At 43.9% G+C, this 25075-nt stretch overlaps 1 protein-coding gene across 1 annotated transcript in view; it reads left to right on the top strand.

The window, feature by feature from the left end:
- The window catches only part of map2 (microtubule-associated protein 2), a 188943-nt gene extending 164106 nt beyond the window's left edge, over window positions 1-24837 (top strand). Inside the window, 12 exon segments of the mRNA XM_070448178.1 lie at window positions 6564-6625; window positions 7287-7472; window positions 9947-10112; window positions 10767-10823; window positions 11472-11638; window positions 11900-12046; window positions 14923-15078; window positions 15698-15790; window positions 22703-22784; window positions 23464-23576; window positions 23901-24433; window positions 24756-24837. Coding sequence (XP_070304279.1) covers window positions 6564-6625; window positions 7287-7472; window positions 9947-10112; window positions 10767-10823; window positions 11472-11638; window positions 11900-12046; window positions 14923-15078; window positions 15698-15790; window positions 22703-22784; window positions 23464-23576; window positions 23901-24125 — 1454 coding nt within the window. The 3' untranslated portion in view covers window positions 24126-24433; window positions 24756-24837.
- Window positions 24838-25075: the final 238 nt, after the last annotated feature.

Below are 25075 nucleotides of genomic sequence, written 5' to 3'. Positions count from 1 at the left end.
ACCCAAGAAGGAGACGCGTTCTGTCTCCTAGAGATGAACGTACCTTTGTGTGAAAAGTGCAAATCAATCCCAGAACAACAGCAAAGGACCTTGTGAAGATGCTGGAGGAAACAGGTCCAAAAGTATCTATATCCACAGTAAAACGAGTCCTATATCGACATAACCTGAAAGGCCGCTCAGCAAGGAAGAAGCCACTGCTCCAAAACTGCCATGAAAAAGCCAGACCGGTTTGCAACTGCACATGGGGACAAAAATCGTACTTTTTGGAGAAATGTCCTCTGGTCTGATGAATCAAAAATAGAACTGTTTGGCCATAATGACCATCGTTATGTTTGGAGGAAAAAGGGGGAGGCTTGCAAGCCGAAGAACACCATCCCAACCGTGAAGCACGGGGTGGTAGCATCATGCTTTGCTGCAGGAGGGACTGGTACACTTCACAAAATAGATGGCATCATGAGGCAGGAAAATGATGTGGATATATTAAGCAACATCTCAAGACTCAATCAGGAAGGTAAAGCTTGGTCGCAAATTAGTCTTCCAAATGGACAATGACCCCAAGCATACTTCCAAAGTTATGGCTTAAGGACAACAAAGTCAAGGTATTGGAGTGGCCGTCATAAAGCCCTGACCTCAATCCTATAGAAAATGTGTGGGCAGAACTGAAAAAGCGTGTGCGAGCAAGGAGGCCTACAAACCTGACTCAGTTACACCAGCTCTGTCAGGACGGCATGGGCCAAAATTCACCCAACTTATTGTGGGAAGCTTGTGGAAGGCTAACCGAAACGTTTGACCCAAGTTAAACAATTTCAAGGCAATGCTACCAAATACTAATTGAGTGTATGTACACTTCTGACCCACTGGGAATGTGATGAAAGAAATAAAAGCTGAAATAAATCATTCTCTCTACTATTATTCTGACATTTCACATTCTTAAAATAAAGTGGGGATCCTAACTGACCTAAAACAGGGAATTTCTACTAGGAATAAATGTCAGTAATTGTGAAAAACTGAGTTTAAATGTATTTGGCTAAGGTGTATGTAAACTTCCGACTTCAACTGTATGTGTACTATTTTGTCTCTTTCTCTCTGTATTTAACAGATTCTCCATCTCTTACCCTCTCGCCTAACTTTATCTGTCTCCTTTTAACCTTTGTAATGATTGCAACTTGTTTGCTGTGAAATAACTACAGTGAAAGAAGTGTGTTCTTCCAGCATTTCCCCAGAGCAGGACAGTATTAGTCCCAAATGGCACCACATTCCCTATATAGTGCACTACTTTTGACCAGAGCCCCTAGCGAACAGGGTGCCATTTAGGATGTAACCACAGCCTCTTAAACTTACACCGAAAAGCTGTAGTGGTTGCCAAGCAACTGGTAGTTTAGCAGCTCTCAGATATTGGTGTACCTCATCTGACAGAGATTTTCCACAATAGAGATATACACTGAGTGTACAAAACATTAGGAACACTTAAGTTGCTCCCCGTTTGCCCTCAGAACAGCTTTCATTCGTCGTGGCATGGACTCTACCAGGTGCCGGAAATGCACAGGGATGCTGGCCCATTTTGACTCCAGTGCTTCACACAGTTGTGACAAGTTGTCTGGATGTCCTTTGGGTGGTGGACCATTCTTGATACACACAGGAAACTGTTGTGTTTGAAAAGCCCAGCCACGTTGCAGTTCTTGACACACTCAAACCGGTGCACCTGGCACTTACTACCATAAGGGTGGCTACTTTGAAGAATCTAAAATATATTTTGATTTGTTTAACACTTTTTTTGCTTACTACATATGTGTTATTTCATAGTGTTGATGTCTCCACTATTATTCTACAATGTAGAAAATAGTAAAAATAAAGAAAAACCCTTGAATGAGTAGGTGTGCCCAAACTTTTGACTGGTACTGTAACTCTAAGTCGCTCTCTACTATTCTAGAATCTTTCTAAATTGCTGCATTGCCCTAATTAAATCGTTCAGGGGGTGAGATAGAGGGTGGGATGGGAGGTGCACTTATGTAGTCCAAAATCCTGTATTCTGTATGATTTTCTTCCAAAGCATTTGGAGAAAGACCTTTTCTCTAGCAGCTTGAATAGGGTCTCAGCCAATTCCCTCATTGTATACAGTAATACAGTGTAATTATACAGTACTGTACCCGATTTAGGGCTAGATTACCTCTCACAAAGTTTTCTTTAGTTGTTGACAGAAGAGGGGTAACTGTTTGTCCAATAGTTTGTCAGTTAGATTGTGTTTGTACAGGCTGTAGAGTGGGTGGCGTGCTTCAGCCACAGCTGTGTGTGGGAGAGTTTTGTTGTGTTGCTGTCAATCTGTTGTAATGTTTAAAGGAGTAGTTTTCTTTTTTTACAACCAAATATCTATTTGTATGTTATAGAAATGTCCAGACCTCTTTTTTGTAATTTCACATGATTTTGAGAAACGTACCCGAAACAGGAAATCACTTCCTCGTCCTTGATGTGTAGTATGGGGGCACCAAAAACACATGAACAAAGGCTCCAAAAACACCCAAACATGTCATTTTAGAAACGGCAAAGCTCTCAGTATAGTGATGCAGGTCTTTGACGTTTTACACCAGAAATTGTGTCATTTCGAACTTTATCCACCATGTTTTATTTTTATTTTTAAGCGGGTAGATCAGCTTTAATATTGTAGATAGATTCTGGCTTCTACCAATGTAATGGTCTGCATCATTTCCAATCCCCCATATATTTTTTGCTATATATATTATTTTAATATATTATTTTCCCTTTAACATAATTGGACAACAATAGGCTTCTACTTCCAGCTTAAGCATAATACTGTATATTCATTTTATGGACACAGTATATTTTACCTTAGTTATCTTGTTTAAAAAATATATTTTATTATTTTTAGTGCCACCTTTCAGCTCCCCTCAACCCCTCCCATCTATTTCTGAACAACATCCAGTTTCTATAAGCCATATATTTTTCAACTGTGTTGTGATGTTTCACAAAAGTCGTGAACCTTTCTATTCTCATAGTTTCTACAGATTGTAAATTAAAGATGAAATGTTTTGCTTAGAGTATTATTATATTATTGATAGATTGACTATGACGTTTCAAATCACCCAGCAGTGCTAATTGCAGATTTAGCTCCAGCTAATTGTTGTAATTCTTCAGCCATTCTTGAACCTGCTACCAAAAACAAGCTACATATGGGCAGTACCATAACAAGTGTTCTAATGATTCTGTCTCTTAGGATGGTTGTATACCCCATATATACAGTGGCAAGAAAAAGTATGTGAACCCTTTGGAATTACCTGGATTTCTGCATAAATTGGTCATACAATTTGATCTGATCTTCATCTAAGTCACAACAATAGGCAAACACATTGTCCTTAAACTATTAACACACAAATTATTTTTCTTGTCTTTATTTAATACATCATTTAAACATTCACAGTGTAGGTTGGAAAAAGTATGTGAACCCCTAGGCTAATGACTTCTCCAAAAGCTAATTGGAGTCATGGGTCAGCTAACTTGGAGTCCAATCAATGAGGAGATTGGAGATGTTGGTTAGAGCTGCCCTGCCCTATAAAAAACATTCACAAAATTTGAGTTTGCTATTCACAAGAGGCATTGTCTGATGTGGACTATGCCTCAAACAAAAGAGATCTCAGAAAACCTAAGATGAAGAATTATTTGACTAGCATAAAGCTGGAAAGGGTTACAAAAGTATCTTTAAAAGCCTTGATGTTCATCAGTCCACGGTAAGACAAATGGTCTATAAATGAAGAAAGTTCAGCACTGTTGCTACTCTTCCTAGGAGTGGCCGTCCTGCAAAGATGACTGCAAGAGCACAGCGCAGATTGCTCAATGAGGTTAAGAAGAATCCTAGTGTCAGCTAAAGACTTACAGAAATCTCTGGAACATGCTAACATATCTGCTGACGAGTCTACGATACGTAAAACACTGAACAAGATTGGTGGTCATGTGAGTACACCACAGAAGAAGTCACTGCTGTCCAAAAAAAACATTGCTGCATGTCTGAAGTTCGCAAAAGAGCACCTGGATATTCCACAGCGCTACCGGCTAAATATTCTGTGGACAGATTAAACTAAATGTGATTTGTTTAAAGGAACACACAGCACTATATGTGGAGAAAAAATGACACAGCACACCAACATCAAAACCTCATCCCAACTGTAAAGTATGGTGGAGGGAGCATCATGGTTTGGGGCTGCTTTGCTGCCTCAGGGCCTGGACAGCTTGCTATCATCGACGGAAAAATGAATTTCCTAGTTTATCAAGACATTTTGCAGAAGAATGTAAGGCTCTCTGTCTGCGAAGTTGGGTGATGCAACAGGACAAGGACCCAAAACGGGGAAGTAAATCAACAACAAAATTGCTTCAACAGAAAAAAATTGCCTTCTGGAGTGGCCCAATCAGTCCTGACCTCAACCCGATTGAGATGCTATGGCATGACCTCAAGAAAGCAGTTCACACCAGACATCCCAAGAACATTGCTGAACTGAAACAGTTTTTTTAAAGAGGAATGGTCCAAAATTCCTCCTGACCTACAGAGAACGTTTGGTTGAGGTTATTGCTGCCAAAGGAGGGTCAACCAGTTATTAAATCCAAGGGTTCACATACTTTTTGCACTGTGAATGTTTACACGGGGTGTTCAATAAAGACATGAAAACGTATAATTGTTTGTGTGTTATAAGTTTAAGCAGACTGTGTTTGTCTACTGTTGACTTATATGAAGATAAGATTACATTTTATGACCAATTTATGCAGAAATCCAGGTCATTCCAAAGGGTTCACATACTTTTTCTTGCCACTGTATAACATTCTATTGGTTGCAAGAATTCTATATAAATAATTTAAATTGAAAAACTGAATTTTGACTCCAGTGTCGTTTTGTGTATCAGTTCATAAACCATGTGCCATGGAATGGGTACATCAAAAATCTCTTTCCAACTATTTAGCTGTATGGCACAGCTGTCAATTTTTWGTCCTTAAATGAAACTGGTATATTTTTTATCTAGCACAATTTTCTTTAACCAATTTTGGTCTTTAATGCAGGTCCATCAGACAAGTCCCTTAACTTCTCCCCCTTCCACTTGCCTCTTCCATTTTTGGGGTAATGCTGCAATTAATTGGTTGTAATTTTGAATAGAGCAGACATTTCCAAATATTTTTGTTAGCTGCATGTGTGACATAACTCCACCAGTCCTATTTATAATATAATTTATGAAGATAAAACCATTAAAAAAAAAAATCCCCAAAATACATATATTGTTTTAACCAATTAGTATATTTGAGTTTAACCATAATATTTGCTCTAATATTTGTTCTGTCTTTTCTGGGGGCTAACACTTAATTATCCGTAATGTTTTATTTTGTTTTGAGCGACTCCAGACGTTTCACATATCCAGCTGTTCCATTCTCCGTGTAGCTTGCTGCTACAGGTAACTGCCAAAATAAAGGAAACACCAACATAAAGTGTCTTAATAGTGCGTTGGTCCACCACAAGTTGCCAGAACAGATTCAATGCATCTTGGTATAGATTCTACATGTGTCTGGAACTTCCTGTGTGGAAGCACCCCATGCTTTCAATATACTTTGTATCCCTTATTTACTTCAGTGTTTCGTTTATTTTGGCATTTACCTGTAGAATGAACGCTCGAGTCGCAACAAAATTGAATATAACATTGCAGATAAAGTTCGGAATGACACAATTTCATGTGTACAACATATAAAGGCCTGGATCACTATACTGAGAGCTTTGCGGTTTAAAAAATAACATATTTGGGTGTTTTTGGAGCCTTTGTTCAAGTTTTTTCAGGGTTACAATACTACACAACGAGGATGAGGAAGTGATTTGCTGTTTGGGGTAAGTTTCTATAACATGTCATTTACATAAAAAAAATTGAGATTTGGTTATAAAAATTAAAACCTAACTTTTAAGTCACATGTCTAACTGTAGACCGTCTCTGTATTTCTCTCTCTCTCCTCTGTCCTTCGCTCTTGCTCTCTCTCCTCTGTCCTTCGCTCTTGCTCTCTCTCCTCTGTCCTTCGCTCTTGCTCTCTCTCCTCTGGTCCTTCGCTTCTTGCTCTCTCTCCTCTCTCCTCTTCGCTCTTCCTTCACTCCTCTTGCTCTCTCTCCTCTTCTCCTTCGTCCTCTCTCTTGCTCTCTCTCCTTGTCCCTTCCTCTTTGCTCTCTCTCCTCTGTCCTTCGCTCTTGCTCTCTCTCCTCTGTCCTTCGCTCTGTCTCTCTCTCTCTGTCCCTTTGCTCGCTCTTGCTCTCTCTCTCTTGTCCCTTCGCTCTTGCTCTCTCTCCTCTGTCCTTCGCTCTTGCCTCTTCTCTCACTTTCTCCTTCGCTCTTGCTCTCTCTCCTCTCTCCTTCGCTCTTGCTCTCTCTCCTCTGTCCTTCCCTCTTCTCTATCTCATTTGCTTTCTCTTTCTCCTCCTTCTCTGCTTCCCTTTTCACTCTCTCTCTCTCTCTCTCTCTCTCTCCCCCTCCTACTTCTCTCTGTCTCCCTCTCTCCTTCTCTCTCCTTCCTCTTCTCTCACCTCCTCTCTTCAGTGGGTGTACCAGAAGGTCGTCGGCCCCTCAGTGTTGCTAGACAGTCTCGGGACAGAGCCTCAGTAAGTACAGCACACTGCATCATGATAACGTCATGTTCCATCGAGTACATGTAGTAGGCTATCTCCCTGTTTGACTCAAACTTCAAAATGACACAATACATTATTTACCATTAATATCTATTGGGCATAACATAACACAACCAAAACAAACTACAAATGCATCCAACAAGTTTGTAGAGTCACAAGCTTGATGTAGTCATTGTGTGCTAGGAATATGGGACCAATACTAAACGTTTGACTAAATGTTATACACTATCAGTGAATTTGTCCAAATACTTATGAAACCTTCAAATGGGGGGACTAAATACATAAAGGGCATTCATTTCTAAACGGTAAAACCCGAGATGTATGAAAATGCCCTCAAATAAAAGGTGACATTCTGTACTGTCGCTTCATTGAAAGCATTTGATCTGAAATCCAAAATGCTGGAGTATAGAGCCAAATGAAAAGGTTTAGCTTCACTGTCCAAATAAATATGTAGGGGAGTGTATGTGTAAATCTGGTCGGTTTTCAACAACATGTCATCTTTTGGTTCCACTTTCATTGTTTTTTGTCCTCTGATGACTTCTGTGGTTTGCAGCCTATGTTTCTCACCCATCTCTCACACACATATCCCCCCCTCTCTCACCCATCTCTCCCCATCTGTCTGTCTGTAACTCAGTCACCACCATTAACAAAGATCCCCACCTGTAAAACGCGAGTGGCCGCCCTCCTGCCCCCCCGCCCTAACTCGTCCTGCTCCTCCCACACTAAAAAGAACTTGCTGGGGGAGGTGGAGCTTGATAGGCCCCGCCCCTCCTCAGCTGGGCCTCGTGACTCTACCACACTACCCAGACTAATATACGCGGTAAGGTTAGCATATGGCCCTGAACTGATCAACTGATCTCACATATGTAAATGAATACAATAATATATAACAATAAACAATATACAGTGCCATCAAATAGTATTCATACCCCTTGACTTAATTAAATTCTGTTGTCGTAAAGCCTGAATTCAAAATGGTTTAAATAAATGATTTTGTCTCACCCATCTACACACAATACCCCATAATGACAAAGTGAAAACATGTTTTTAGAAATTGTAGCAAATGTATTGAAAATGAAATACAGATATCTAATTTACATAAGGATTCAGACCCCTTTGCTATGACACTTGCTATGACACATCCTTGAGATGTCGCTACAACTTGATTGGAATCCACCTGGGTCTAATTTAAATGTTTTGACATACTTTAGAAAGAAACACACCTGTCTATGTAAGGTCCCAAAGTTGACAGTGGATGTCAAGCAGAAACTATACCATGAAGTCCAAGGAACTGTCCATAGATCTCAAAGATATAATTGGGATGAGGCATACATATATCAGGGGAAGTGTATAATTTTTTAATAGAGCAGTGGACACCAACCGGTCGATCGTGATAGACTGGTCCATCTCCAAGGCATTCCTAGTCGAAACAGACATTGATGTGAAAAACCTAACGTTGTGTTCCTATTTATTTTAAATTTTTCGCGTTGTTGGCGGTAGGTGCACTTGATTCAGCAGCCCTGGTGCCAGGAAGGCAAAGTGTTCCCATTTTTAACAATTTTATGTGTCTGATGGTAGAACTTCACCTACCCGACAGGCCCGCAGAGCAAATTAAGTGCACTTGTAGGCCTACAGCTGGGCAATCAGATAGCTCAGATCACTGTCTGCACAGTTTCCTCGAGCCATAGACTGTAAAAAATAAGCTTTGAACGCCCAGCAAAGTTGATACTGTGAGATTACAAAACTTTTGAAACCATGACTAGAGAGAGACTCAATGAATACAGCAAAGAGCTGCTGTTTTTGATGAGTAAGTTCATGTTTAAATTGTTACTAAGCCATAAAATGTGTGTTCTCCCTAATTCCACTCGCACTACAACCAGCTGCAATGAATGAGCACAGCAAAGTGTTCCGATAAGCTTGCATTATTATTATTATTAGCTTAGCTTGTGTCTTTCTTAATATTGAGGAATATTTCACTTTCTCTGGTCATAGGAGTAACAAAATGAATTGATGCATGAGGCAGAAATAATGCAGTGAGACTTTTTGCCATCAGCTGGAAGACTGTATACCCTTTTCTCATTAGAGGGATGGTGAGTCAGCCTCACCGCTGCTCCCTCCCTCCCTCCCCTCAGACTTAACATCAGATGCAGGCAATCAGTCTACCGCTCTGCTTAAAATCTGAGTGGTAGATCTTGACTTGCATTTTGACTTAGAAAGTGATCTTGACTCAGAGAAGGTTGGTGACCACTGTTAAAGAGTGTTCAACATTTCCAAGAGCACAGTGCTCTCCATCATTGGGAAATTGAAAACATACGTAACAACCCAGACTCGAACTGGCCGTCTGACCAAACTGAGCAACTGGGCAAGAAGGACCTTGGTCAGGGAGGTGACCAAGAACCCAATGACCACTCTGACAGAACTACAGAGTTCCTTGGCTGAGATGGGAGAACCTGCCAGAAGCACAATAGTCTCTACAGCACTTCACCAATCTGGACTTTACGGGAGAGTGGCCAGACAGAAGTCACTCCTGAGAAAAAGGCGCGCCTGGAGTTTGCAAAAAGGCACACAAAAGATTATGTGGTCTGATGTAACCGAAATTGAACTCTTTGGCCTGAATGCAAAGTGCTATGTCTGGGGAAAACCAGGCATAGCTCATCACACATCTAACACCATCCCTAGGGGCGAAGATTTATGTTCCAACAGGGTAGTGGCCCCAAATATACAGTCAAAGCAATGCTGGAATGGCTTCAGAACAAGAATGTGAAAGTCTTTGAGTGGCCCTGCCAAAGCCCAGACTTGAAAATCTTTGGAAAGACTTGAAGATTGCTGTTCACCGCCGCTACCCATCTAACTTAACAGAGCTTGAGAACATCTGCAAAGAAGAATGGGGGAAAAAATCCCCAAATCCAGATGTACTAAGCTGATACAGACATACCCAAGACCACTCAAAGCTGTGCTTCTACAAAGTATTGACTCAGGGGTGTGAATAATTATGTAAGTTAGATATATCTGTACATTTGCAAAAGTATCTAAAAACGTGTTTTCACTTTGTCATTATTGGGTATCGTTTGTAAATAAAAAATTGGTTTAATCCATTTTTCAATTCAGGCTGTAACACAACAATGAATTCTTTCTCAAGGCAGGGTATGAAGAAGAATATATAAAGCTAGGCACTCTGCTAACTTCTGTAACTACTGTACTAAGCTAAATGTGTGTGTGTGCATTGCATGCGTGCCCGCCTGCGTGTGTGGGTGTGTGTGCCTGCCTGCCTGCTTGTGTGTGTGTGTCTGACAGGATGGCGGTTCGCAGAGCCCAAAGAGGTCGTCCCTGCCCCGGCCTGCCTCTGTCCCGCGGCCTGCCTCTATCCTGAGCCGGCGTACCCACCACCAACCACATGACCAGGAGGAGAGCTCCACCTCTATCACCAGCTCCGGCTCTACCGCACCCCGTAGACCCACGTGTAAGTCACTTCTCCTGAGCGCTCCTCCACCATCCCCTCACCCTGATACACTGGTATCTCTCTTTCTGCCTCTCTCTTTCTCTTTCTACCTCTCTCTTTCTCTTTTGATCTGGCTCTCACCTTTTTTTTCCTCTCTTGATTTTGCTCTTGGCCTTTCTCTCGCCCTCACCCCATCTCCCTCTCTCTCCCTCTCTCTCGCCCCATCTCCCTCTCTCTCCCTCTCTCTCCCTCTCTCTCGCCCTAATCTCTCTCTCTCGCCCCTCTCTCCCTCTCTCTCTCTCTCTCCCTCTCTCCTCTCTCTCTCTCTCTCGCCTCTCTCTCTCTCGCCCTCTCTCTCTCTCTCTCTCTCTCTCTCTCTCTCTCTCTCTCGCCCTCTCTCTCTCACCCTATCTTTCGCCCTATCTCTCTCTCTCTTGTCTCTCTCTCGCCCTCTCGCTCTCTCTCGCCGTCTCTCTCACCATATCTCTCTCTATCTTCTCTCGCTCCCCACTCTCTCTCTCTTTCGCTCTCTCTCGCCCTCTCTCTCTCCCTCGCCCTATCTCTCTCTCGCCCTATCTCTCTCTATGTCTCTCGCCCTATCTCTGTCTCTCGCCCTGTCTCTCTGTCTCTATCTCGCTCTCTGTTTAATCCTCTACCACTCGTCCTCCCCTCTAGCATTCAGTACAGAGGTCAGGGCGGAGCATAGGACAGGACGCGCCCCTAGTTGGACAGGTATAGAGTAACTCTCAATCTCATCCAGTTCCATCCAGTCTCATCCATGTCTAACTCTGTCCCTCTTCATCCCAACTGGTTTCACCTAGTCCTGCAGTGTCTCACCTAGTCCTGCAGTGTCTCAGTTATTCTCATCTGGTCTCACATGGTCTCATCCAGTTCATCTCTGTGTGTTCAATATCACATCCTTAGTAAGAGATGACTAGTTGGAATGTCTCATCCTTGGTAGTTAACCACTGGGCACACACTGATTGAATCAATGTTGTTTCCACGTCATTTAAATGAAATTACATTGACCTAAAGTGGAATAGACATTGAATTGACGTCTGTCCCCAGTGGTAGTAAGCCTATAGTTTGGGCTTCATTAACCTCTTTCATTCTATTAAGTACATTGTTTTATCACATTTGTGTTTGTTTTCATCCACTCTTCATCTGACCAACTTCGATAGTTTGGTGCAGTAATGTAAGCCTGGTCCCAGATCTGTTTGTGCTGTCTTTCCAACTCATTTGGATCATAGACCACACAAAACCGCACAAATAAATCTGGGACCAGGAGAGAGTAAAGCTGAGAGATGCCCAACCTGATTGACCCTTGAGTAACCTCTCTATATGACCTCTGTAACCTTTATGTAACCTCCCCACACCCAGGCACACAGTCGATGCGTTCCCGTTCGCTGTGCACCACAACCCACACCCCAGGGTCCACAGCAATCTCCCCTGGGACTCCTCCCAGCTACAGCTACTCCTGCCGCACACCTGGGACCCCTCTCACCCCTGGCACACCCCGTTCTCGAAGCCTGCTGCAGGAGAAGAAGGTATGGTCTACCTCTGAAATGGCACCCTAGGTAACCGGTTCAATAGAGCTGGGAAGGAAGCAATGGTGTTGTACTGTGCTCGTTTGAGGCAAGTACTCTAAGTCTTTTAAATGGATTTGTATTTTATTTGAATGATTTAGCTTTTGTTTATTCAGGAGATCATACTGAGACATCTATTTCCCTAATGAGACCATAGTTTATCATGGGAGCAATTTATCATTTGGCATTTCAGGTCCCAATTAATTCATTCATTAATTCAAGGTGGCTCTGCTCCGCACCCCTCCCAAGTCACCTGGCACCACTCCCAAACAGCTCCGTGTCCTCAACCAGCCCCTGCCAGACCTCAAGAACATCAAGTCCAAGATCGGCTCCACAGACAACATCAAGTACCAGCCCAAGGGGGGACAGGTTAGTGCCCCTCTTTTGGTTACCTGATGTATCCACCCTCCCTCTCTCTTTTCTTCCTTCTCCTTATTTAACCTCCCTTCATTTTTCCTCCTCATGCTCTGTTTCTACCTCCCTTTCTACCTCAGTCTTGTATTGTATTTGACTGATGCTGTATCTGCTAGTTCCTTTTCCAGGGCTTCTTCCCAGCCTTTCGGACCCTGTTCCTCCCTCCTCTGTCCCTCTCTCTGTCTTTCGTGTTCCTCTTCATGTTCATAGCCTGTCGCTCCCTTGTTACTGTAGCTCCGTCCTCCCTCAGTCTGTCTGTCTGGTCTCTGTTTGCTGGGTCATGGTTTTAAAAGGAGGGGCATGAGAAAAATGTCCCATTTAGATGTAGCAGCTGAGCTTTTCAAATGGCTGAGGCAGAAAAAGGATGAGTGCGTGGGGGTGTTTTCTCTGTCAGGTCCCTCTGTAGCTCACCATCGATGCTAGAGAATAGTCTGGAACACCTCTACCTGTCTAGCCTCCCAGATGGGATGCGTTGCCTAGGCAACCAAAGGCGCATTTGCTACAGCACCATGCTGAAACAAGACAGACGGTTTGCTTCCAGCAATGTATCAATGCTCCAGCTAAAACGTCTGTACAAGTTCTGGCATCAGTTGGGACAGAGAGGACGAGTCAAAAATGGGAAGCACGTCACCGGTGATATCACTGCCGTATCTACTATTGCATTAGCTAAATATAAGCACAATTCTTGCCCGCGTTTTAAGCCCCGTCTACCCAAACTTGTGATTTGTTAGGAGAGTTGACTGTCTGAAGAGGACCCTCCCATACTTTATTTTACCTTTATTTAATTAGGCAAGTCAGTTAAGAACAAAGTATTATTTACAATGACGGCCTACACCGGGCCAATTTTGTGCCGCCCTATGGGACTGACAATCATGGCCGGTTGTGATACCTGGATTTGAACCAGGGTGTCTGTAGTGATGCCTCTAGCACTGAGATGCAGTCCCTTAGACCACTGCGCCACTCGAGAGCCCTAAGTAATGTTATTTTTCCCTTTCGAAATGTCTGAGAGAATCCAACATCATTCTTGTGCAGTTGCCAATAGGCTTACGTCGCTTAAAAACAAGGACCGTCCATGTTACCGCAGAAACGGACTCAACCTCACGTGTCATCATTTCTTTGCCTCCTCTCTCCTTATATCGGCTGTCTGATGTAAACCAAACATACTTTTACTTTGCTGCTTTTGGGTAAAGTTACATTTATTTATTTTTTACAGTTATGACAGTTATTTTATTTTCATGACTGTTTTCATCCATAACCGTCAGTTACATGATTATATAATTACCGTGGCAAGCTAAACTAAACCCCCGGGTGACTGGCTGGCTGAAAGGGTCTCTGACATGGATTCCAACAGAAAGTGACAACATAACCCTGTACTCAGTGACAGGAAGTGACAACATAAACCCATAACCAGGGGTGACTATCTGGGCATGGGGTTGCCACAGCTGCCAGGCTGTAATTCTCCCAGCCTCTCAATATTTGCATCTCAAATGACACCCTATTGCCTATATAGTGCACTACTTTTGACTAGATCCTATGGGCCCTGGTCAAAAGTAGTGCTCTATAAAGTAGGCACTGTCTGCCATTTGGAATGCAAACAGTGCCTGATTCTAACAGACTGATTCTAACAGACTTTGTTAAATATGAATCACCCCTTTGAGGCGATGGTATTTGTTTTCTGGCTCTTTTGACTCGATGGCTTCGAAGCGGTTGGAAGGTATGATGAATCTTTTAGCAGTCTCAGTAGCACAACCCTAGACAGCCACTTAGAAATGGCTCTATATGTGTCTGTAAGTGGTTCAATTGTCGGAGAAGCTGATGAATAATTTTGAAGTCGACCAGACAGTTACTGGAATAGAGGGAGAATAGGGAGATTTTCTATCTTAGTGTAATTTCTTATTCTTAATGTTATGAATTGTGGTTGGCTATTTCTTTTTAAGCATTCACTGTCTAAACATATTTGAGTTAAGAGGCATTTCTGGTTAGGATGAATAAGGATAAACCCTTGTTTTGTTGCCTGCGCTGGTGTTGGCTACTGTTTTTGTTAAAAATAATATTTTGTATATAAACATGTTTGACTTGGATTCTTGTCCAGGTAACAAGGGGTCTGTATAAATTTTACCAGACAACATAACTCTTTGGTTGTCTTTTAATTCACCTGATACCACCTCATGTTCTTACATTGTTGCAAGCTGAACTTCTTGTTGTTATTACAAGCTGGGCTACCTTCAGCATTTGAAAGGGGCCTTGAAACCCTTTAAACGCCAACACTTGCTTGCTCCTGTCTGCTGATGTGTCCTACATCTCAAATGTGTCACCTTGTGTGTGGGAGTCTGTTGTCTTTTAGTGGCCATTGTTACTCTTCTGAATTTCTCATATCATGTCTCTTCATCTTTAGTACTAAGCTACAGTTTATAAGCCTTTCTCAGGGTTGTGTATCCTGCAGCCTTCCATCTTTATGCAGTCTGTTTTGGGGAAAGATATACTGTATATAAAGCTATTTCTTCATTCAACTGAAAGATACCTTTCTTATACCTTTGGTTCTAATGACCAGCATAGACTTGACTCAGTGCTGCTGTCTAGGACAGCATCCCAAATGGCACCCTATTCCCTATATAGTGCACTACTTTTGACCAGAGCTTATATAGGAAATAGGTTTCTATTTGGGACACAGACCAGTCAGACCTACAGTATCCCAGTATCCCAGCCCTGAAGAACCCATGACAGTACTTCCAACCAGCCCAGTAGCAGTAGCAAAACCTATACAGTATCCCATCTACAGTACAGTGACTCCCTATCTAGTTAGAACAATAATGTGTCTGCTTTTCTATCAGCAACACAGAGGCAGGGGCCAAACGGCCAACACAACAGAGCCCAAACGCAGCCCGTTGTGGATCTGGAGATTGCTCCTTCGCCTGGTCTCTCTCTCCTTATATCTGTCTGCTGCACACAGTGTGACGTGGGCCCCCATGCCAGCCAAAGACCAACTGGTATACAGTACCTTCATCTACCAAGATCCCTCTTATTCACACACACACGCACGCACGCACACACGCACACGCACAGTCAAACACACACAGTCAAACACAAGAGACAAACACAAACCCCCCACTGGGCACACGCTGGTTGAATCAATGTTGTTTCTACGTCATTTCAATTAAATTATGTTAAACCAATGTGGAATAGACGTTGAATTGACGTACAGTATGTGCCCAGTGGGACATGTCAAATCTTGCCAGGAAATGAAGTCCCCCTTTGACCCGGAGTTCATTTCACAGTACTCTGGTTTCTGATTTATCAAAGGTCACTGTCTGATGCCCTATTCTACCAGCCCTATATGTAATGGTAGAAAGGGTCATGAACTCCACCTACCTGCTGTGTTCTGTATCTACTGACATACTGTATCATCACTATTAAGACATGTAGCCTTCGACTGAATCTCCATCCAGCGTTCCTCTGATCATCATCAACAGTTGTCCTGCCTTCATACATAGCTATCTGTCTGTCCTCTTAATGCTGTGCCTATACGTCCCTTCCATAACACACAAGCCTTGCATCCATCCTCATCCTCATTTAAATAGCCACATTATATCTCTGTATTTCCTCTAGATTCAGATTTTAAACAAGAAGCTGGACTTCAGTCACGTACAGTCAAAATGCGGATCCAAGGATAACATGAAGCATTCTCCTCGTGGAGGCCATGTATGTACCTCTACCTACCGTTCTGTTCCCTCTCTCCCTTCTCCTCTCTCTGGCCTAGTAGGCTACACACTCATGTTGAACAACTGATGTACTTATGGAGACACCACTAGGCAGGGTTTCAACATTCTGATAACTTTCCCAAAATGCCCTGTTTTTCCCTGGAATTTGGGGCTAAGTTACCAGAATGTTGCACCCCTAACACCAACTGTTGTGCAAACATTGTTGTGCGGACAAACTCATCAAAAATGTGTCAGTTGTACGGCCTGAGTGTGTACTAGACCTCTCCCTCTATTGGGAGATGAGTGGACTGTGACCCCCTCAAGCACATGTCCGTACAGGGGCCACGCTTACCCTCAGCCAGGGTTCCAATTACAGGATGGTGAGGGGGGGACTGGGCACCCCCAGAATAAATCAGGGTCCCCCCCATAAGAATTGAAATATCAAGAACATTTAAATATCAAGTCATTGTATTATTCAAACCCTGCTTCCACCCATGCCCCTATCCTTCTCTCCAACCCCAGTCCCCAGTCCTACTTCAGCCTGTCTGCCAACATGCACAATCTGCTCCCCCTCTTTCCATTACAATGCAGCTAGCTCTGAGATGTACAAACTCCCACCTTGGTATGTTTACAGAACTCTCCAATTAGCCTACAAGTGAGGATATCTCCTTGTCTCTCCCTTGAAGAGCGAACTGTAGGCTCAGTTCCATTCATCTCGGAACCCAGAACCACATCTAGCTAGCTACTGCAATGGGAGTACAGTTCCATTGATATGTGCACAAAACCAAAAACACTTAAATCACAGACTCCCTTTCCTGAGCACTTTGCCTCCTGTATGGTTCAGTATCTTATCTGAACAGCCTGATGATCAAAGCTGAAGTCTCCTCTTCTTGTTCGTCATTCAGTTGTAATATATACCCACTCTAATGATGGAAGTATATATATTCACATGCAACAAAACAATGATGGTGTTGATGCAGTTTATCAACAACACATGTGCTTCTACTGTATGTATCTTCCATTCAGAGTTCACATACTCAAACAATCATTTGTACCTCCCTGTACCTGTTATACATGGAACACAACATGGACGTTTCAAACATGTTCTATAGAGATGCATTAAAACAACTATTCTTCACAGTAGTGGCCTTACAATGGCGTAGACTTATAGAGAATATGCATATGTATAAGTATGTGTGTTAAAAGCATACTGTACATGGTGTATAGAGAAGTACAACATGATGGGATTTATCAAAATGTTTGTGTTGTTGGGAGAGAAATGCAGTGGGAAGAAGAATGTTTTCTACTTGTTGTTTTTCTGTGAAGCTCCAGCAGTGACCTCCAACCAGATGACCTCTGCCTATCTCTCTCTTCTTGCTCTGTTCTTCCTCTCATTCTTTCTTCCTCACCACTTAAAACCACTTCAATCCACTGCTCACAGGTTATCTTTCGCTCTGTGCTATCTGCTGGCCTGTGACTTTCCTTTTGATTTTCTTCCCCACTCTCTGCATGTCGAGCGTTATAAATGTATTAAGATGTTTTATACTTTGCAGCGCGACCAATCCTGCTATTTTATGTTTGTGTCTCAATCGAACTTACTTTGTCTCCTTACAGCTACAGCAGGCCCTGGCCCAATCACCGTGATTGTTTTAGAAAGAAATCCTGTCCCTTAGCCATTCTAGTTTACATCCCATATTCACAGTCTATGGGTGCATCCCGAATGGCACCCTATTCCCCTAAATAGTACACTACTTTTGACCAGGACCCATAGGGCTCTGGTCAAAAGTAGTGTACTATATAGGGAATAGGGTGCCATTTGAGATGCACAGAAGATACAATCTCTGGAAAAGACTGCCTGAGTAGTCCTGGCAGATTCAGCACCCTATCTCCCTGTTGACAGGCATGCAGTACATACAGCATGTCAGGGGATGTTACATTAGATTCACTAGATCCATCCCCATTCAAGTCAATTGCTGTGCTCCGAGGGGCTTTCCCTGTTCTAGTCATTGTAAACTTAGCAAAAAAAGAAATGTCCTCTCACTGTCAACTGCGATTATTTTCAGCAAACCTAACATGTGTAAATATTTGTATGAACATAACAAGATTCAACAACTGAGACATAAACTGAACAAGTTCCACAGACATGTGACTAACAGAAATTGAATAATGTGTCCCTGAACAAAGGGGGGTGGTCAAAATCAAAAGTAACAGTCAGTATCTGGTGTGGCCACCAGCTGCATTAAGTACTGCAGTCCGTCTCCTCCTCGTGGACTGCACCAGATTTTCCAGTTCTTGCTGTGAGATGTTACCCCACTCTTCCACCAAGGCACCTGCAAGTTCCCGGACATTTCTGGGGGGAATGGCCCTAGCCCTCACCCTCCGATCCAACAGGTCCCAGACGTGCTCAATGGGATTGAGATCCGGGCTCTTCGCTGGCCATGTCAGAACACTGACATTCCTGTCTTGCAGGAAATCACACACAGAATGAGCAGTATGGCTGGTGGCATTGTCATGCTGGAGGGTCATGTCAGGATGAGCCTGCAGGAAGGGTACCACATGAGGAAGGAGGATGTCTTCCCTGTAACGCACAGTGATTGCCTGCAATGACAACGAGCTCAGTCTGATGATGCTGTGACACACCGCTCCAGACCATGACGGACCCTCCACCTCTAAATCGATCCCGCTTCAGAGTACAGGCCTCAGCGTAACGCTCATTCCATTCGACAATAAACGCTAATCCGACCATCACCCCTGGTCAGACAAAACCGCGACTCATCAGTGAAGACGTGGCAGGTAGCCTAGTGCTTAGATCGTTGGACAAGTAACCGAAAGGTTGCAAGATCGAATCCCTGAGCTGACAAGGTATTAATCTGTCATTCTGCTCCTGAACAAGGCAGTTAACCCACTGTTCCTAGGCCGTCATTGAAAATAAGAATTTGTTCTTAACTGACTTGCCTAGTTAAATAAAGGTAAAAAAGAGCACTTTTTGCCACGCCTCTCTGGTCCAGCGACGTTGGGATGTGCCCATAGGCGACGTTGTTTCCGGTGATGTCTGTTGAGGACCTGCCTTACAACAGGCCTACAAGCCCTCAGTCTAGCCTCTCTCAGCCTATTGTCGGACAGTCTGAACACTGATGGAGGGAATATGCATTCCTGGTATAACCCGGGCAGTTGTTGTTGCCATCCTGTACCTATCCCGCAGGTGTGATGTTCGGCTGTACCGATCCTGTGCAGGTGTTGTTACACGTGTTCTGCCACTGCGAGGACGATCAGCTGTCCGTCCTGTCTCCCTGTAGCACTGTCTTAGGCGTCTCACAGTACGGACTTTGCAATTTATTGCCCTGGCCACATCTGCAGTCCTCATGCCTCCTTGCAGCATGCCTAAGGCATGTTCACACAGATGAGCAGGGACCCTGGGCATCTTATTTTTGGTGTTTTTCAGAGTCAGTCAAAAGGCCTCTTTAGTGTCCAACGTTTTGATAACTGTGACCTTAATTGCCTACCGTCTGTAAGCTGTTAGTGTCTTAATGACCATTCCACAGGTGCATGTTCATTAATTGTTTATAGTTCATTGAACAAGCATGGGAAACAGTGTTAAAACCCTTTGCAATGAAGATCTGTGAAGTTATTTGGATTTTTACAAATTATCTTTAACGACAGGGTCCTGAAAAGGGATGTTTATTTTTTTGCTGAGTTTATATCTATGTTTATCCTAACTCTTGAGGATCACGACTAGCTTACTCCGCTCTAGACACAAGGCAAGAAGGTCACCGTGTCATCTTAATTGCATACTCAACACATCCTTTCTCCTCTTGTCCTTCTCAAAACCCATTGGAGGAGAAATTAAACAGATATATTTTTTGACGATTGACTGAATTGAAATTGATTTCAATACCAAACTCTGGTACTAATGTTATGCCCTGATGTGTTGAGAGGTCAGAGGTTAGAGGTCAGGGAAGCTGTTTGTCGAGTCGTCTGGATGAAGCTCTGTGTCACAAACCCAATCCCTCTCCCGCCCCTCACCTTCACTTCTATAAGTTATAGAAGTGTTAAACTGGACTTTAGCCATGTTCAGTCTAGGTGTGGCTCCCTGGACAAAAGACAGTATGCTGCGGGAGGGGGAAGTGTGAGTCTTTTATCCCTAATACACTTGACGTCTCTCCTCCATCCCTCTCTCTCTCACACACACTCCTCTCTTTCTTTTTGGTATGGTACCCCTTTCTCTCACACACATTCTTCCTCCTCCTCTTCTTCGTCCTTCTTTTCTCTGTCCTTTTCTGTCTCTCTCTCTCTCTTCACTCACACATCACACAACCACACTCACCTCATCTCTCTCCTCTCACCTCTCTCAACTTCCTCTTCTCTCGTCTCGATCTCTCTCAGTCTCTCTCCTGATCCTACTCTCCTTCAATACAACGCCTGTCTTTTTCTTTCTTTCTTTTTTCTTTCTTTTCTTTCTTTCTTTCTTCTCTTCTCTTATCTTTCTTTCTTTCTTTTCTCAGACACTCACAATCATTCACATCACTGCACAATCACTCACTCACTCACTCACTCACTCACTCACTCACTCACTCAGTCACTCACTCACTCACCAGTCAGAGTTCCAGGGAGATGCAGGACTGGGGACTGCATGGTTCCTATCCCAGTCCAAGGCTATGTATTGTACAACGCTCAAATTACACTCTATTCCCTATTTAGTGCACTACTTTTTACCAAGGCCCATAGGGAATAGGGTGCCATTTGAGATGCGACCTGTGTTCACCTTCTCACTTGGTTCCACTTGGCATTGACACCACCTCTGCTATAGCCTGGGTGCCCTTCTCTCTGCCAACTCCTTATGGAATTGTCATACCAGTCTGTTTGGCTTGACAGTAAAACCAATGGAGTTGGAAAGAGCACAAACAGATCTGGGAACAGACTAGCTCCTTTATGGTTGTGCTTTCTGTTTCTTGGAGGGGAAAGGGTTGAACTTGAACATTGGCTATCTCTCTCACCTCCCTCTCTCTCAAACCCCACTTGTGAAAATTAAATGATAGATGGATTGATGGATAGATTAGTCACTGACACAAACCACAGCTCTGTCTTTCTCAACATGTTCACTAGCATTCTGCATGGTTAGGGAGGGTATAGTTTCTATCAGATACTGTTGCAACACGCATCTACAGTGCCTTCAGAAAGTATTCACACCCCGTAACTTTTTCAATTTAGTTGTGTTGCAGCCTGAATTTAAAATGGATTAAATTGAAATGTTGTGTCTGTGGCCTACACACAATACCCCATAATGTCAAAGTGGAATTATATTTGTATATATTTTTTTCTAAAATTAAAAATGAGATGCTGAAATGTCTTGAGTCAATAAGCATTCAACCCCTTTGTTATGGCTATCCTAAATAAGTTCAGGAGTAACCATGTGCTTAACTATTCACATAATAAGTTGCATGGATTCACTCTGTGTGCAATAATAAGGTTTAACATTATTTTTGAGTGACTGCCTCATCTCTGTACCCCACAGATACAATTATCTGTAAGGATCCTCAGTCGTGCAGTGAATTTCAAACACAGATTCAACCACAAAGACCAGGGAGGTTTTCCAATGCCTCGCAAAGAAAACAGTTACAGAGTTTAATGACTGTGAAAGGAGAAAACTGAGGATGGATCAACAACATTGTAGTTACTCCACAATACTAACCTAATTGACAGAGTGAAAGAAGGAAACCTGTACAGAATAACATTTACCTAAACATCCTGTTTGCAATAACGCACTAAAATAAAACTGCAAATAATGTGGAAAATAAATTAACTGTATGTCCTGAATACAAAACATTATGTTTGGGCAAATCTAGCACATCATTGAGTACCACTCTTCATATTCAAAAAAACAAACATGGAATAGAGCTAAGCACAGGCAAAGTCTTAGAGGAAAACCTGGTTCAGTCTGCTTTACACCAGACACTGGGAGACAAATTCACCTTTCCTCTAGGACAATAACCTAAAACACAAGGCCAAATGTACCCTGGAGTTGCTTACCAAGACGACATTGAATGTTCCTGAGTGGCCTAGTTACAGTTTCGACTTAAATCGGCTTGAGAATCTATGGCAAGACTTGAAAATGGCTGTCTAACAATGATCAACAACCAACTTGACAGAGCTTGAAGAATTTATTTGAAAGAATAATGTGCAAATATTGTGCAATCCAGGTGTGCTAAGCTCTTAGAGACCCAGAAAGACTCACAGCTGCCAAAGGTGATTCTAACATGTATTGACAGGGGGTTGAATGCTTATAGAATCAAGATATAGTTGGTTTATTTTTCATGATAAATCACTCACTAATTCTCTCTCTCACTCACTCATTCTGCAGTTGTTATTCCTGTTGGTTGTTTGTATACTTTATTCCTTCTGTCTTTCTCTCTTTCTTGCTAATTCGGAATGTGTATTTTTATTGGCTAATATTCCCTGGCTAATATTCTGAATGTGTATTTTTATTGGCTAATAATCTATGGCTATTCTGAATGTGTGATTTGATTGTCTTTTCAGACCTTCATAAGTGAACCAGAGGGTTCTCGTTAGGCATAATAACAGCAGGTGTTGTACTTGATTTTAGAAGTAGATATTGCTAGGATTGTGGAGAGCAACACACCATGATTCTGAGGTAATGACTCTCAAAATCCTGTTTTTCTTATTTTTATTGGAGGTCAAGCCAAACGTGTCGTCTCTATCCATAGTATACTCCTCTAAATCACTGTTACTTAGCTAGTCGACTGAAAAGGTCCAGGCCAGCCATAGCCAAATGGCTCTTGGTTCTGTCAGAGACAGGAGATGGTGGTTCTCAGCCTCTTGATCCTCCTTGGTTGGACAATGGGTTAATGGGTAGAAATGACCAGACTAGGAAAACTAACACAGATCATACCCACAGGTGCAGATTCAGACCAAGAAGATTGACCTGAGTCACGTGACCTCCAAGTGTGGATCGCTGGACAACATCCGCCACCGGCCAGGTAACCTACCCGCTCTACCTGTAGACTGTGTATACGGAGGTGCCTTGGCAATCTGATTCCAGCTGCAGCTATGTCTCTTTACACTACAAAAATATGTGTCGTCGAGGGCAAGACGTCTCTTCGACAACGGTTTCAAACTAGTTGTGTAAAAAGAGAACTATGGGTATGGGCTATAGTCAAAATGTGTGCACTATAGGGACGGTGCCATTTGGGATTCTTCCACACAGTGAGAGGATCTAATGTGTGATGCGGAAAAATCCCCCCTGCTCTGAGATAGTGGTGACTGACTACTGTGTCAGAGTCCTACAGCGTCATCTCGTGGTCATACTGATTATCAGCTTCTGTCCAATAATAAATTCACACTGCGACACTCACCCTGCATCCTAGAGGTAACGATCAATTTCCGAAGCAACTTTTACATTACATATTAAACTACAGATATATCTGCAGGGTATGGACCCCAGGAAGACTAACTGTAGTCATGGCAACAGCTAATGAGGCTCCTGATAAGGAATAAGGGTCTGCCTAGTCTGTCATATAATCAGTTTGACTAATTAGTGATAATAAGTTATAATGATGTATTGGAACAAATGAATGGGAGGATAATACATTCCGTTCTTGAAGTCTCTCTACTTCCTCTCCTCTCTCTCTACCCTCTCCCTCCACTCCAATCCACTAGGGGGAGGTAACGTGCGCATCGAGAGTGTGAAGCTGGACTTTAAAGACAAGGCCCAGCCCAAGGTGGGTTCCCTGGATAATGCACACCACACCCCTGGTGGAGGCCACATTATGGTAAGTCCCATCATACTGTAAACTCATCACAACGAAGATTGCTTGCATCCCAAATGACCGCCTATTCCCTTTAATGGGCCCCATGTGCCCTGGTCAAAAGTAGTGGTCGATAAAGGGAATAAGATGCCATTTGGGATGCAGCCCTGATCAGTTGGACATCAGTCTCAGACAGTCTCCTCCAAGGTTAGCACCCCTCCAACCATCCATATGACGTTTGTGTGTGTATGTATCACCCACCTGTGTGTATCCTCCACCTGTGTGTGTATGTATCACCCACCTGTGTGTGTACCCCTCGCCTATCTCACCCACCCTAACTCCCTATAGATCGAAAGCCACAAGCTGTTGTTCCGTGATACGGCCAAGGCCCGGGTGGACCATGGAGCGGAGATTATTGTGACCCAGTCTCCGGAAATGTGCATGTCAGGGACGGTGTCCCCCCACCGCGACAGCCACCTGTCCTCCTCTGGCAGCATCAACTTGCTGGAGTCTCCACAGCTAGCCACTCTAGCTGAAGACGTCACCGCTGCCCTGGCCAAGCAGGGCTTGTGAGCGCCTTGACCCCCTCAGCCCAGGCACCGGATCTCTTGACCTTCCCCCTGCCTCCAGTCCACCCCAGCCCCGGACACCTTCCCCCTGCCTCCAGTCCACCCAAGCCCCGGGACACCTTCACCCTACCTCCAGTCCACCCCAGCTCCGGACACCTTCCCCCTGCCTCCAGTCCTGACCCCCCCAACTTGCCTCAAGTTCAACCTGACCCCAAGCCTTGGACTCCCTCACTTGCTTCTAGTCCAGCCCAAGTTCCCTCATCATGCCTCAACCCAGCCTCCAATCTCCCTCCAGTCCATCCCCAGCCTCGGGTACCGAACAGCCCACACAAATCTCTGCCTCAACCCTGCCTAAACCCCACCCTGCCTCATCCCCACCCTGCCTCAACCCCACCCTGCCTCAACCCCACTCTGCCTCAACCCCACTCTGCCTCAACCCCACTCTGCCCCCCGGACACCTTCTCTATCCAGCCTCTACCCTTCTCTGCTACCTGCCATGCGGTCCATTTCAAACACCCTCACCCCACCATGCCTCCCATCCATCCCAGGCCATGGACACCCTGACCCCACCATGCCTCCCATCCATCCCAGGCCATGGACAACCTGACCCCACCCTGCCTTCTGTCTATTCCAGGCCCTGAACACCCTGAACCCAACCTGCCTCCCGTCCATTCCAGGCCCTGAACACCCTGAACCCAACCTGCCTCCCGTCTATTTCCAGGCCCTGAACACCCTGAACCGAACCTGCCTCCGTCCATTCCAGGCCCTGAACACCCTGAACCCAACCTGCCTCCCGTCCATTCCAGGCCCTGAACACCCTGAACCGAACCTGCCTCCCGTCCATTCCAGGCCCTGAACACCCTGAACCCAACCTGCCTCCCGTCTATTCCAGGCCCTGAACACCCTGAACCGAACCTGCCTCCCGTCCATTCCAGCCCTGAACACCCTGAACCC

The sequence above is a fragment of the Salvelinus sp. IW2-2015 genome, linkage group LG2, assembly GCF_002910315.2.
Source record: "Salvelinus sp. IW2-2015 linkage group LG2, ASM291031v2, whole genome shotgun sequence".
Lineage (NCBI taxonomy): Eukaryota > Metazoa > Chordata > Actinopteri > Salmoniformes > Salmonidae > Salvelinus > Salvelinus sp. IW2-2015.
The sequence above is the reverse complement of the archived record's forward strand: the minus strand, read 5'-3'. Positions and strand labels throughout refer to the sequence as shown.